Here is a 14,488-nt window from a genome sequence, read left to right on the forward strand (position 1 = left end):
CACAAAGATGTCTTATTTACATGTTTATTCTGTTATCTAGTGTGCTTGGCACCAGTGCATTCATGAGTCAGCAAGGTTTTAAATTACAACATTTGCAGGCTCAGTGTGTGATGGCAGGACTCCTGACACGCTGTGAGCACTATTTGCACCCAGCAGTTGTACTTTTATTTTTCTATATGCCACAGCTAGACAACTTATATGCACAAAAGTTATTCAGAGGGGTTTCTTTGCAGTGGTACTTAGTTACAATGCCACATCATATGTAAGCTTTGCATTGTACACACTGTAACTTACCCAAGAAAAGCAGTATTTCAGTTTACATTTATTTTGTAATTTAATTCAGAATAAAACAGGAAATGGTCCCATATTGGATTCTAGAATATACTGTGCATATGGTATAACTAAGTTCAGCTGGTTCTTTGATGACACTTTGAAGTCCAGATTAATTTTCACAAAAAAAGAAGAAGAAAAAACCCCCACAATACCAGTCACCCTAGTGTATCAGCAGCTCAGAGAGAAGCACTCTCAGTCTATCCACATCACACTGTAATGAAAAGAAAGCTTTGGGATTCTTTGAGAGAGAATTTAAAATCGGGGAGAAAAAGAATTGAGCTATATTGTTGCATACTGTGTCACAATGGACCTCCCAGCACATAGTCACAGACACACGTTTTCAAACCTTTTAATAATTACGTCTTTAGTTTTCTGTTTGTTCTGTCTGCCTCTACAAATTGCCTCATATAGATCTTGCATATGTTAGTCTCAGCTGAATTCTGAGCATCGCTGCTTGGTTAAATATTCAACACATCATGTCTCAGTGGCTGAGGAGCATGAACTGCATGAGGACAAGCCACAGCAGACTGATCAAACATTTACATAGTTAGCCAGATGTTATTTGACATTATCATACGAAAACCTGCGAGCTTATTCTTATTCTCCACACAAGGATGACAGTATCATTTATGTGTTAGTCAGAAGGCACATTGCCAGTTAAAGTCATTTCATAGTTTTACTTGTAGTAAACCTGATTATGAATCCATGTAGTATTGGTTTTGCTCTTTAAACAAATCACACCAATTGTAGGGCACTGACTAGTGATTATAAAAACTTAATTTTGTGTCCACTTACACAGCTCAAACATCAGGCCACTTAGCTCTATTTCTCTCTAGTAAAAAAAGAAAAGAAAAAACAGAGAAAAGAAGGCAAGTTAAGGCCTGGATGGGGAGTGAGAGAGAGGGTGATGAGAAGAAGGGAAATAAGGGGGGATTAATTGTTCACCCAGGAGAGCGAGATAACATCAGATGTTTAAAAGCCGCCACAACTAATCCTGTCATTTCTTGGACTAGAATAATGAAAATGGTGAAATGATATCTCGTGGAGAACTGGAAACTGAGCTAATCTGTATGCCTGTAACGAGCGCATGTTTGTGATTGCTAAGTGGTCTACAGATAGTATAATTCTACTTGCGTGGCATCAGTTTCCAGCGTTAAAGCAGTTTTTTTTAAAAGAAGTGCTTTTATTATTCAATGAAAGAACATTTTCATTTCAGCGTTTTCAAAGTGTTGTAGTTTTTGTTGCCTTCTCAGCTAATTATTTTTGAATAAATAATTACTTGGTAAGTTGTAAAATATACTACGTTTAGCAGGAATTCCATTGGCGAAGTCTTGTGAACTGTAGGAGTTTTGCATGTTTTACTCAATTAATTGCAATACTTTGTCCCAAAGCATACCATATGGTTTCAGACTGAGTTCCCAACTTTTAGAAGCTTTTCTTTTTCCCATTACTTTTATTAGAGTAAGGAAAGCTACTCATATGGATAATATTGTCGGTTAAATGATAACAATTTGGGGTGCTGTCACAGTTGCAGTATGTCATTGACAAAATTTTATATACTGGATAAAAACTGTTGCTCAGCAGATGCAAATGTGAAATTTTATGGTAAACATTTACTGTTTTAAGCAAAGCTCCAAGTTAATTCCTGAAATTATTATACAGACGATGCCAAATCAGTCCAACAACATATGGCGTGTTTTCGAACGTGTCTGCAGTGAACTTGAGCTAACGCGTTCTAAACCATCTGAACCGTCCTTTAAATCTCGGTTGAGTTCATTCCCGATGCTCTCTGCATGGGACCAGCTCTCTGCCCCACTTCTGTCTATTTGCTCTTCTATCCAAGTAGCTTTCTCTTCCTCTCTGACCCACACCTGGCGTTCTCTTCATCATGTCTTCCACCCTTTGGTCCCGCAGCACTCCCTTTCCTCCCCTGTCATATCTGTCATAGACATTCAGTCGCTAGTGTTGCTCTAGGCTTCAAATTTAATTTGGTTTCAGTCTGCTGTAATTGCTTTGAGAGACAGCCGTGTCTGCATGTTTTTCCTCTCTTATGTCTGCTGGAATACTGGATAGGGTATGTGCGCGTGTGTGTGTCCACGTGCGTGCGTGTGTGTGTGTGTGTGTGTATGCATGGATAAATATGACTGAAGGTTTGTATTCATGTGTTCACATGTGTAAATCCTCAACAACTGACCTGCCGTGCGCTGTCAGTGATATACTTTGTCAAACACCAACTGCTGTCATTGAGCTTTCTTGCACTCTGACAGTGGTTTTGTCAGGAAGCATACATTTTCCCTTTGTAGCCATAAAGACGAAAGGGAGGGAGCAAGGTAAATCTGCAAGACATAAAATAGCTTTTAGGAAACGCATCGTGGCCTTTTAGTTGAATTAGAACTGCCCTTATAAGCTCCCGCAGTATAACTCTTTTCATTAAACTATCAGTAATCTTCAAGTAAGAGGGAAGCTGATTGAAGTAAAGGGCAAAAATAGACAGAAAAAATATACAGTTTGCCCTTGAACTGCAGACATCGCTGTGGAAAGGTGAGGTGAGACGAGCCAAGCTAAGCTGATGGGCTGAGATTATATTGGTATGGCTCTAAGCAAAAAAATAAAAAGAGTCTTTCCGCCTCTTGTTGTTCTTTCTTTTCCCCCGTCTTTCTTATTTTTTCATCTCTGCATCAATATATTTAAAACATAACATAAAAAAGTATATTGTAGTACATTAGATTCAATGTTGATGCAACCCCAACCTCCAGACATTAACTATATCAGGTGATGATGTTAGATATTAGTTTGCATTTAAGAATAAGAGCTAGAGAATGGCTTTATGGTCAGTCCGATGATTCCTGGGAGGCATGGGGGCAATAGGACAGTGACATCCTCCCGATATATTAGCTATTTGGCAATACAGTATACTGGTGTCTTTGTTTATATTGGCAGATAAATGAACATTTTAAAAACTAAGGAGGAGGCATGAGAAACTGCCTTTAGCCATGTCGCGAGTGTTGCTGTTACACAGTTTGTCCACCAGAGGCCACTCAGTAATGTTCAACAGCAGGGCTAATTGGATGATGATAACAATAAAACAAGATTATTTTTAAACTGTCCTCTCATATTATTTTAGTAAGGAGTCCTATGAAACACACATTAAAAAAATCATTTTATTATTTTATCTTTCACGTGTCTGAAAGGAACAAAAATTTCGGCTGTGATATCAGATTTTACCAAATATCGGTAACGATCTTAAAGATCCTACATCGATCGGGCTTAACCTGATTGGAGCCCATACATAATAACTAGAGATTCATTTCTTAGTTAACGGGTAAGATACACGTTGTGCATGTCTGCTAAAAATCTTTCGAGGGTTATTTAGTCGTATTAACCAGAAAACTACAATCTGATCAAAACAAGCAAAAAACTACAACTATGTGTGGGAACTGTTTTGCTTGCTCTATCAGCAAACGAGGACAAAATAACAGTAATTATATGGCAACTGAATCAACATTATGTTCATGCAAACTTAATGCTGATTCACCCACCCAGATCAGATGTGCCAATGAAGCATCGCACGCCCAAACAAGTCCAAATATGTTTTATTTTGTAATTATTTTCAAATAGTCCACAGCACAGTGATCAAAACATATGTAGCTTTAGTATTTCACAAAACAGATTTTGATGCTTATTAACTGAGAGTCTAGTGATGTCAGACTGCCCCCCCCACTGCTATTGCATGTTTCTGCACAATTTCAAGCTTTGGTTGTTTGCTCGTCTCCATCCCATTAAATGGTCTACATTGTCTCATTTGTTTCAGCAGCACACATCTGACTGTCCAACTGTATTGCCATCCAAGCCCAGCACTCAGCGTACGTCTGCCAGAGAAGGGACACACAGCATACAAATGCTTGTATAACTGATTGCCTGTTGATTAATGAGGGCTCTTTTGGTCTGATTGCAAGTGTACAGTATGAACATACATCTCGGTGGAGTCTGTGTCGGTGCGCCGCGTGACCAGTGGTGATTAAAAGTGCGCCTTAGCGTCTGCATGTACAATCATGCTTGTCTTCCATTCAAGATGTCAGCTGCCGCTGTTTTCGTGCTCATTTTAAATGTTTGCGTGTGTGTTTTTACATAATGTGTGTGTGTGTGTTTTGGCAATGATTGGGGTTTTTGTCATGATGCGACACAAATAACAGATTGCTGAAATATAGAACAGCGGCGGAGTACAGACATAAGCTCTCTGTCTTGTTCTGTTGTTGTTGGTTGTGATGCCGCATGCTTATGTCACTCTAACCTCTGAAGACATGCTTAATGATGCTGTTCCCACCCACTCCACCTACACAGGAGGAGGTGGACGCAACATGTGGGTCGTCTGTGAAGCCCCATGAACATGTTAACATTTGTGCCACGTTAAAGTGGAAGTGATGTGCTCACTTTTTCTCTTGTGGAATGTCAGTGGGCTTCTTCTTTTTGACTTATGGATTTTATTCACCACTTTTTTTACAAGTATGCAGCTTTCTTCGTCTAAGTCACCCACAAGGTCGGTGCTTTATGAGCTGCTGGAGAACCTTTTTTCTGAAATGTTACTTCCTCCCTTTCTCTCCCTCTCTGCTCCTGTGTCTGGTTGATGCCAGTAACAGCAGGAAAGGCTGGGCACGTCTGCGACTATCTGTCAAACAATAGACAGTGAGCCCAACCAGCCAGACACTCGCATGTCACTGAGCTGATCCTGGCCCCATCAACACACTGCTCAGTCTGCACGCTCACCCTGAGCCCCCTGCTGGCCTCTGCATGTAGGAATCATGGCTACCTGTGAGCATTCAAGGATGCATATCTCTATGGCATGTTCTTGCAGTGACCTTGTTTTACCGTAACGCATGCGTGCTGCATTTGTGCACGGTGACTTGTGTGGATTCATAGTTTTGAAAGCATGCGTTTTATCTACATAGAGCTTGTTTGTAGCACTTATCCCATAGGAGGTTTAATTGAAATTACAGTGGTAGCAGCTCCAGTGAATGATAATGTGTAGCACAATGGTCTTTGGCCTCATTCTGTGCTATGATGAGCCTGCCACTTAGCTTCAAAGGCACTGTGGTTTAATGAGTGAAATGCATATTATTTTGAGTGTATCTCAAATGAAACAAAGAGCATCCCAATTAAAAGAGAATTAGTTTTTAGCGAGAATTGTTTTTATGGAGATACTTCAGCAGTCAGTAATATATTAGATTAGCACGTTTGCTCCTGTGATATTGCTTCTATCATAATCGTATTTTGATTATATCCATATCATAAACTTAGAAGTAGATCTGTTAGCACACAAGGGTTTATGATCAAGGTCGATCACTTTGGCGTAACGCTGAAGAACCACTGCGAGGTTACAGGAGCTCTTTGCAGCAGCTATTGTTCCAGAGTAAAGACAGCTGCCTTTTTTGTCTCAGTGAACTACACAGAAGCTTCCGCACAATGCTGGCAATCGTCTTTGGAAATGTAGTGTTTCCGCGAGGCTCTGTGGAGTGTAGAGAAAGAAAAAAGAGTGTTTGATTTTGAAAAGCTGGTGAGCTGATGCTGCTGTGGGTAGGTGACATCTCACATCTTCCAGATCCAGCTTCTGTGGAAACAGAAGTGGAGTTGGGAATGCGCTGCCATGAGTGGGGAAAAGCAAAAGACAGTGTTAACATTTCCGTTGTGGTGGAGGAAGATTATGGGTGAGAAACAAAGGCAGGGATTATCTCAGCACATGCTACAATAGCACTACACACACACACACACACAGCCTCTGCAAACTGGTCTGCCACAGGGTGCTTTGGATCACAGAACAAAGGCAGGGTCTCCCACCCATCCATGCACATCCTCTGTCAGAGTTAGCTAATAACGGCTACAATACCCAGCTGCCAGTAGCTAACCAACCAGGGACTTGGAATTAAGGGTCATTATTGCACCTCATTATGGACTTTTACATTGTTTGGCAACTATAAGGGGGAACGTCTATTGTTATTATCAGTGTCCTCCTCAGAGGAACTTTGCGTGGCAATCTTGAAATTTGATAGTCTGTCAGAAGGCTGGGTTGCAGTCAAAACGAGTTATAAGTTTTCCAGCTCTTTCCCAGTTCAAAGTACTTCACAGAGGAAATTCTCCAATCTGTGAAGTCAATTAAACTCTTCTGCAGTTGATTTGAGTGTGTTGTTGGAATTAATATGGCTTTAGTGGAGGGAGAAAGTTTGGGGGCAGTAAACTGAGACAGATGGAGAGAAATGGAGTACAGCATATGATGGCAGGATAAAACAGCCGAGCGGAGAGGAGAGATAAAAGGATGGTGCGAGAATGAAAGATGGTGGCGGCGGTGGGGGATGGTGGCGGCGAGGGTGCGAGGCCGAGTGAAAGTGAGTTTGTCTGTGATGTTTTAAAATTCTGGAGTGGAAAGTCCCTCCATCTGTTATTGTGGGACGGTTCTGACTCAGTGATTTCTATGATTGGCCTTAATCCCGGCCGAGTGGAGAAGACAGAATGAAGAGCTTAAAGCAGACTGCTCTCACTCTGACAGGCTCCACTGGCTGCTGCTGCTGCTGCTGCTGCTACTGCTGGCGCTCAGTCTGCTGCCCCCTAATGGACTAACTGCTGCATGACATTACGTCTCCCTGCATTACTACAGCACACTGAGCAGCTCTTAGGGCCATGACACATCTGTGACCTTGTGAGTGCAAGAAGTATTTTATCAGCAGATATAACAAACAGCAGTCTGTACTCAAACTCTAATCATCATATCGTACTTATCTCCTAATACAACAATATTTTATGGAGCTGTGACATGCCTTTCAAACTGTCTCTTGGTAGATCTACCAGTGCTGGAAATTCGTCTCTATCATGCATGTGTCAGAGGATATTTGGGAGGACTATAGAGATGCTGTGGTTTGATGTTTAATTCAACATTGCTGGAAGGACCCTTGAGAAAACGGTTCTATATTTAGAAATAATTTTTTTGTTTGTTTTCAAAGAACCCGGCTTACCTTTATGTCTGCAGCCAGCCGTAATTTAAAAAAAACTCTCATTGAAAAATGTACCAAGGGTCTTCCCTCGCTGTATTAGTCTCAGTGAGAAGGTTAAGTGACCTCAGCAGAGTCATTTCACAGTCTTTTGGTCTCCAAGGTGACTTAAGTGTTCGCATAAACCGAGCTAAAGGGGTCATTTGAGAATGTGTCGAGTACCTTAGTCAAAGCCGCAATCACATGTACAGTCCGTGTCGTGTTTTCTCAAGTGTCCTCACGGTCAAACACACGCATTGTGAGGCTGTTTTTTAAGACCCTCCAGATCACACAGGCGGCAATGTGTTGAGTGCCCTTTAAGTTAGTGCTCAGTGGAAAGGCCTAACAGGCTACGGCGGCCCAGTGTCGAGTTGGCGCTCACCGCAGCATGACGCTGTCCGTCCCTGGTGTGCTGTCATTCCTTTAGAAATAACATGACTTTGACTGATTAAACCGCTCCCCTCTGGAAGAGAGGAAACTTAACAGTTATGAATATTAAAGATCCTAATCGTCTCATGCTGAGCTTTTTGTTACTTTTTTTCCCGCTCTCTCTCTCGCCGTCTTCTTGCTCTGTGAGTTCACAGTGAGGGACCGCGGCTCTTCGCCGGCAGCGTTCTACGACAGCGGAGGCATCGGCAAGCTGCTGGTGTCTGCTCTTTGGTTGTTTGCACAATTACGCTGTCACCTGCGCTATTACGTACAATGTTCCCATACGTGACAGATTCCATTGCGTGTTGTTTAAGTCTGCAGAAGTGGTAGAAGCACTTCAAACGCCACTACAGATCGCAGAGTTGCGTTTATGGTTCTTGACCTTGCCCGACGACTGCGTGACAAATGGCCCAACATGTGAGGCGTTTTGTGTCAAGGTTACAATAGCGGTAACATTAGCGCTTCACGCTCATGTTGTTGACTGTCCTGGTGTATTTGTGCCTGCATGCTGTAGTGTAGCTGAGTTTCTGTGTTGTGTGGGCCTGTACTGGGCTTATCTGTGCTGTACTGCGCTGATCTCACTATGCTCATCCAGTGCTCTAAGCTGCTTGGGCTCCAGCCACCAGCATAGATGATATATCCCTGCCCCCCTCCTTCCCACATCTCTCACTGTGATTCATTGGCTGTTTGTGTTGCCCATCCATCTGGGCCAGCACAGAGGAAGGAAAGACACATGAAGACACATGGCTGTTTTGGAGCGGGGACTGCATTAAGCAGCGAGAGAAGCGATAGGATCCCAGAGAAATGTTTGCCTACCAGGACGAGAGGAAGGAAGAAGACCAGGAGAAAGGCAGCTGGAGAAAACAGAGAACTGGAAAAACAAGATGTGTTGGCCACTCAAGGGGTGGGAAATGGATTTTCTGAAGGAACAAAGTCGAGATTCTTACTGACAGACTAAATCCTGAGGGGAATGGCTAGATCATAGATCATAAGAGAGGACTGAGAAAAGACTGCTAAGAAAATGCAACTTGCTACTATATCTTCACAAATATTTGCATATTAATGAAAAGCTTTACATGTACCATGTGTTGAGACAGAGTTTGAAATCATGTGGCTAACCTCTGAGCTGCCACAATGTAGTGAAATCTTTGTTTGGCTCCTCTGTTTGTCCCGAATTGAATATGGGAGTGCTGATAGCTATGAGATTATTGTTGTGGTGCTGCCCTTTAGCGAAGTTGACCGTCCTTAACAAAAAGCCGTGCAATTACTGCTTTTTATAATGGACTCTGGTAATAATTTCAATAAGCTAATTAGATCCTTATTTCTTTGTTTTAGCTTTCTATTGTCTCAACAGGAAATGAATGAAATCATTATTAAAAGCTTATTCAGGTGCTTAATAGCACAATGCAAAAGTGGCTTTAAAGATCCAGATTTATTGCTACCGCACGCCACAAATTATGCTAGTGATATCACATTGTGTACATGCTTAGAGCGAAGCAATTATCTTTACTAACATCCCGCATGACCACACATAGAGCTTGTGTGCGTGCATTGAGATGTATTGTTTCTGCAGAAATGGGGTGGGCGGGGCACTTAATAGAAATAGGACAGCTTCCACTATAATGACAGTTTATGTCTTGCATGTTTTTTGTAGATAAAAAGGCTCTCATAGCAGGGGACAGGCTCCTTCGGTGTAGCTCCGCAAATGAATGAGCTCTCTTTGCAGCAGGGGTCTAAATTAGGGTTAGTAATTTTTCGAGCCTTGGGACTTGTGGCTGATCACACTATTCTGTGACGAAAATAACATCGCCCCCTAGAGGGCTGGGGAAACCTAGATACTGAAGCACAAGAGGGAAGGAGGGTGAGATTCACTGTGGGGTAGGAGGCGTATTTGCCACTTGGACGACTTCCTATGAGAGAAGTTTCTACAGGGATGAACCACATCATAGGAAATGATGTTAGAACATGAAAGAACATCACGGGCAGTGGTGCTAAATATCAGTTTAAGATGATAATATTATGTGTATGTCAGCAGAATAGTAACAGAAGCTCAAGTTAAAACACTTTATATTCAGTCAGACTTTTGACTGACATTTTATGACACGATTTTCAGCAACTCTTCTATTTGGCTGTTGTTGTTTCACTGCATGATGGGGAAAAAAATCAAGTTTCATATTTGACGTTATCACGAAGGTGACCCTTGACTGTGTTGATGGAGAGTATTTGTGCATATTGAGAGAGAAAAAAACAGTAAAAAGAAGAAGTGTGTGCTGCCAGGGTGTTAGAACGTTTAACAAGATAAGCATACGCGTTGGTGTTTAAGAAATGTGCGCATTAAATATAAAAGTCATGGTGCACAGAAACTTCTGTTGTCAATATGGACTAAATCAAATAATGCATTCTTAACTTGACTGCAGCTGAAGATAACAATTTTGAATCATAGCAAACACTGCCTTTCAAGTTAATGTCCATCTCTTATCTGCATGCGTGGAAAAATATGGATATTATTGACAAACAGCCATTCAAGATGAGTCTTTGTTTGGAGCGATGAGGATCAGCACCAGTACTTATTGTAAACATCGTATGGTACTATGTCACATTTGTTTACATTGTGTCTCAGCTCTCAAATAAATGGATACACTTGCAGTATAAGATTATTATTACCTGTGCAATATGTAATAACATCTTATATAAAAATAATAATTTTATAATAAAAATCATCCATCCATCCATTTTCTATGATCTTTGTCTTTTTTCATGAACATCTTTTGAGCCCTTTGAGGGATTTTCTTCAAATTTGGCTCAAAGGTTCACCTGGAATTAGTTAAAGGTTATCTTGACTTTTTCCATCCTTCTTCTTATCTTTGGGCTACTGTTATAGATGGCGCACTTCCTAATTTAAAGTGTGAATCTACTGAAACAAGGAGCCAGCAGCAGCAGCATTGTAGTGCAATAGCAGTGACTCAGCAGTATTTCCAGTAACACAGCATGAAAGGAATATACGCACAAAAGTAGCTTTAGTAGTGTTTGCCCTGGAAATATTTAGTGAAAGCATAACATAACTATGTAGCACTTCACTTTGACAAGAGCTAAAGCAATTAGCTAACTCTTCAGGATCTGCACAATATTGTCACATAATACAAGTGAAAAATATTTTATAACTAGGATGTTGTATCTTGGGTTGAGATTTTTAACCAGTTGCTTAAAGCTCTGCTTTTCCATCATGTAACCACATAAGAAATTTCTATCTACCATTTGAACTTTCTGTTGAATGGAGTGCAACAAGCGATGTTTGGTTGACTTGTTTACGTTTGGGTTGCAAGTTTGCAGAACTAGATACCTAATTGCCGTTGGAGACTGACAAGCGGCTCTTGCTCTCAGACATGCCCGGGCTTGTCTCGTTGTTGTACACACCATGGAACATATGCATATGTTTGTTATTGTAATGTGACACTTTCATATCAGGTAAAAATGTATCAAGTATTAATGTGGGCAATATGATATGGCACAGCCTTAGCCTTTCAGATTTCACAAACCATGTCCAGTTATTTACAAATCAGTACCTATTACCCATTACCCACTCCTACATAGTGTTTGTGCAATCAAACAATGTGTCATATATACGTTTTTACTGCACTACGAACGTCTTAAAGTACACTTAACAAGAACAAAGAAAATTTAATTAATATATACAAAATATAATACTATTGCCTTAAATTATCACCAGAGTGTGAGTTGCCTTGGTGGGGATTTGGACTCTCGGTGTGCTTCTTGGCAACAAGTGTGAATATTATTTACATATTAAATCCTAAAGTTTTGACTACATACAGTATGTCAATTAGACAGACATGGATTTGAAGATACAAGTGCAAAGTGATATTTTCTACACTGTAATACAGAGAGTGCACTGTTTAAGATTAATAAAGCATTAACAAACTGAACAAACAGTTTTTAGGTTGACTGAGACGATGAAAATTGGATATTTTCTTGCTTGTAATTGTTATTTCAGTGCAGATAAAAATAATAATAATAACATTTATTTTTTAATTTGTCTTTTAAATTTTATTTTATTTTTTGTAAGTTGGAGAGGATATAGGGCAGTGGTAGGGGAAACATTGAATGCTCATCTCCTGGTGCTGTGAGACCGGTGCTTAAAGGAGGACAGCTGCCGTTGTAATCATCAGCTTTTATAGGCAACAAGGTCACCATTTCCATTCTGTCTGTTTGTCCGTGGCACACACAAACACGCCCACACACACACACACACACACACAAACAAATCAATTTTCTATTGACTTCTGATACTGACACTGCTATTTTTTTTCTCTTTTTGCTACCTTGTAGAAACTGGCCAGAGAAGCAGAGCAGCTTCAGAAGGAACACGTCTGGCAAGATGGTGTGACGGTAAAGTAGGACACCCGCTCCTCTCCCTCCTTTCCAAGACTTCTGCCTTTTTCCCTTTTTTCTTTTCTAGGCAAACTGGTTTATCTTCCTGTCATCTGCTTTCCAATTTCCCCTCAATTTAACACCTTTAAAGGTAACCCTTTGATGACAATGTGATCAGCATCACAGAGACAATGTGGTGATTAGTACAAAAAACAGTAATGCACATTATGACCTTAGCATTATATCCATACACCCTGAAATTGCTTACTTAAAATTGCTTGAAAATTACTTCTGGGGTTGTTATTTTTATGGTATATAAAGCCTTTGCTTTTTTTGTTTTGCGGGCCGTAGTAACTTGAACATTACATTCTCCTGCAGCTGACCTTTTAAAATACTAGACATCTGCTCTTGAAATCTAAAAAAGGAGAAACGGTATTACTCTGGCTTGTGTGTCTTTGAGCCGGTGTGCTCCAGTGACTCTCAAATTTGCAAACATTCAGATGCCCTGCACACACAATGCACACATATATGCATGTATATATAGCCTCACCCGACGCATGCACACTCCCTACTGTCACATCCTCTGTCTCCAGGGAGACAAGCTCGATGTCATGGTACACTTCTCACAAATGGATTTTTAACCCCACGCCTCCTGGGGGATATTTGAGAAAAGGCTTTAACTGATTTTAAAACGAATAATTATTATGAAGCCTACTTCCCTGCAAGTCCATTTTTATTCATGGTTGCTTACACTCTAAAGCTGTACTCTTGGGGTGGGGCTGGTTCTGCAATCCTCCGTCTCACCCTGCTGGTCCAAGGGACAGAGCTGCAGTGTGGATGTCCCTTCATCTTAGACCTGAGTGGGGTTGATGCCTGCCTCTCCCTGCCCGGATCTGATGCACCTCAATGGGATGTGTAACCATGCAGGAAGTGAAGCCTGGGTCACAGGGACCAAGCACAGCACACCTGTTCATAAGTAGCTCCGTCCAATATGGCATCAATACCTCCTCGTGTGGAAAAGCCAGCACTCTCTTTAAACTAACCCTCCCCCTCCAGAACACCTCTCTCTGTCCCTCTGTTTCGACTCTTTCGCCTTTTCTCCTTCATTTTTTGCATCTCTTTCTGTCCAGTCACCAGTCTCATTCGCACTCTAACCTTCAGCACTTCCATCACATTCATAAACCTTTTTTTTCCCTCCCTATGTGTCTTTAATCAGCCATGAAAACATTTGGAATATACCATATTGTTGCAAATACTGCAAATGAATCCTAATAGTGTTTCTCTATTAATAATGTATTGAGCTGATTTCATTTGCCTTTATAATTAGAACAGGTAATGAATCTCAGCAGGGGCAACTGTGAAACCATTAAAAAATATCACAAAAAGGTGGTGGCGGTGGTAGATATGCCACATCCCTGCAAGATTTTTTTTTTCTCCTGTTTGTAGATTTTGTGCTCTCCTAATTTCTCTTTGGGTGAACACTCTGCTGACTGACACTCTAATTAGATTAGGGCTGCATGCTCTTTGGGTATATTAGGCGAAATGTGTTGCATCTTAAACTAGCGGGTGGAGCAGTCTGTCAAATGAAGAGAAAAGGTGTTTATGCATGCGAGACGGTGCATTTTGGTAGAACTCGTGTGTGTGGGTGCGCGTGCTCTCTGCTCTGGGTCGAAAATGCATAATGTGGCTGTGTTTGTCAGAGTGGGTATTCATTTGTATGTGTTTATTAATGGTAGGTTCTGTACCTGGCCCAGCCCATCTGCTTGCCTCGCCAAAGAGTGACATCATAGAAACTCAATGACACGCTTGTTCCTCATAGCGGCTGCCATCGCAGCTGTTACCCATGCAGTGGGAAGACCTCACTTCTTCTCTCCCCGCCTCGCTCTCACACACACATTCGAGCATTTTCCCGGTTTAACTGCAGAGGCGATGCCTGACCACCCCGACTGCTGGACATTATGGATGTCAAAATGTTGATCGTAACAACTGTTGAAATGGTCGTTCAGGGTTTTAAATCCATTGGAATCAAATGGTGTGTGAAATAGACATTAAAGTGTTGGATTGCCACTGATTTCTCAAGGTCAGGTGCCCATCGCTCTGTGACACCCGGCTACCGTGTTGGCAACAGAGTCATCCCCAGGCGACTCGAGTCATTTCAGTGCTGTTGTGCTTTTCTCTTAAGGGCAAAGAGAACCAACATCTTTAGAGCCAAGTATCACATATCTCTGTTTTGTATACTGAAAATTGGCTGCATGACAGTGGAGCACTATGAAACTGCTCAGAGTAACGTCAGCAACGTCTAATATTTCTGTATCAGAATGAAG

The 14,488-nt window shown here is 41.3% G+C and overlaps 1 protein-coding gene across 5 annotated transcripts in view; it reads left to right on the plus strand.

Moving 5' to 3' along the window:
- Positions 1 to 14,488, plus strand: part of cacna2d2a (calcium channel, voltage-dependent, alpha 2/delta subunit 2a) — a 176,623-nt gene that overhangs the window by 75,921 nt on the left and 86,214 nt on the right. For all 5 annotated transcript variants that reach the window (XM_040001418.1, XM_040001428.1, XM_040001445.1 and 2 more), the window contains one exon: positions 12,123 to 12,182. In XM_040001418.1, coding sequence (XP_039857352.1) covers positions 12,123 to 12,182 — 60 coding nt within the window. The remainder of the gene's footprint in view (positions 1 to 12,122; positions 12,183 to 14,488) is intronic.

The sequence above is a fragment of the Simochromis diagramma genome, unplaced genomic scaffold (assembly GCF_900408965.1).
Source record: "Simochromis diagramma unplaced genomic scaffold, fSimDia1.1 OVJJ01000320.1, whole genome shotgun sequence".
In the NCBI taxonomy this organism is placed as follows: domain Eukaryota; kingdom Metazoa; phylum Chordata; class Actinopteri; order Cichliformes; family Cichlidae; genus Simochromis; species Simochromis diagramma.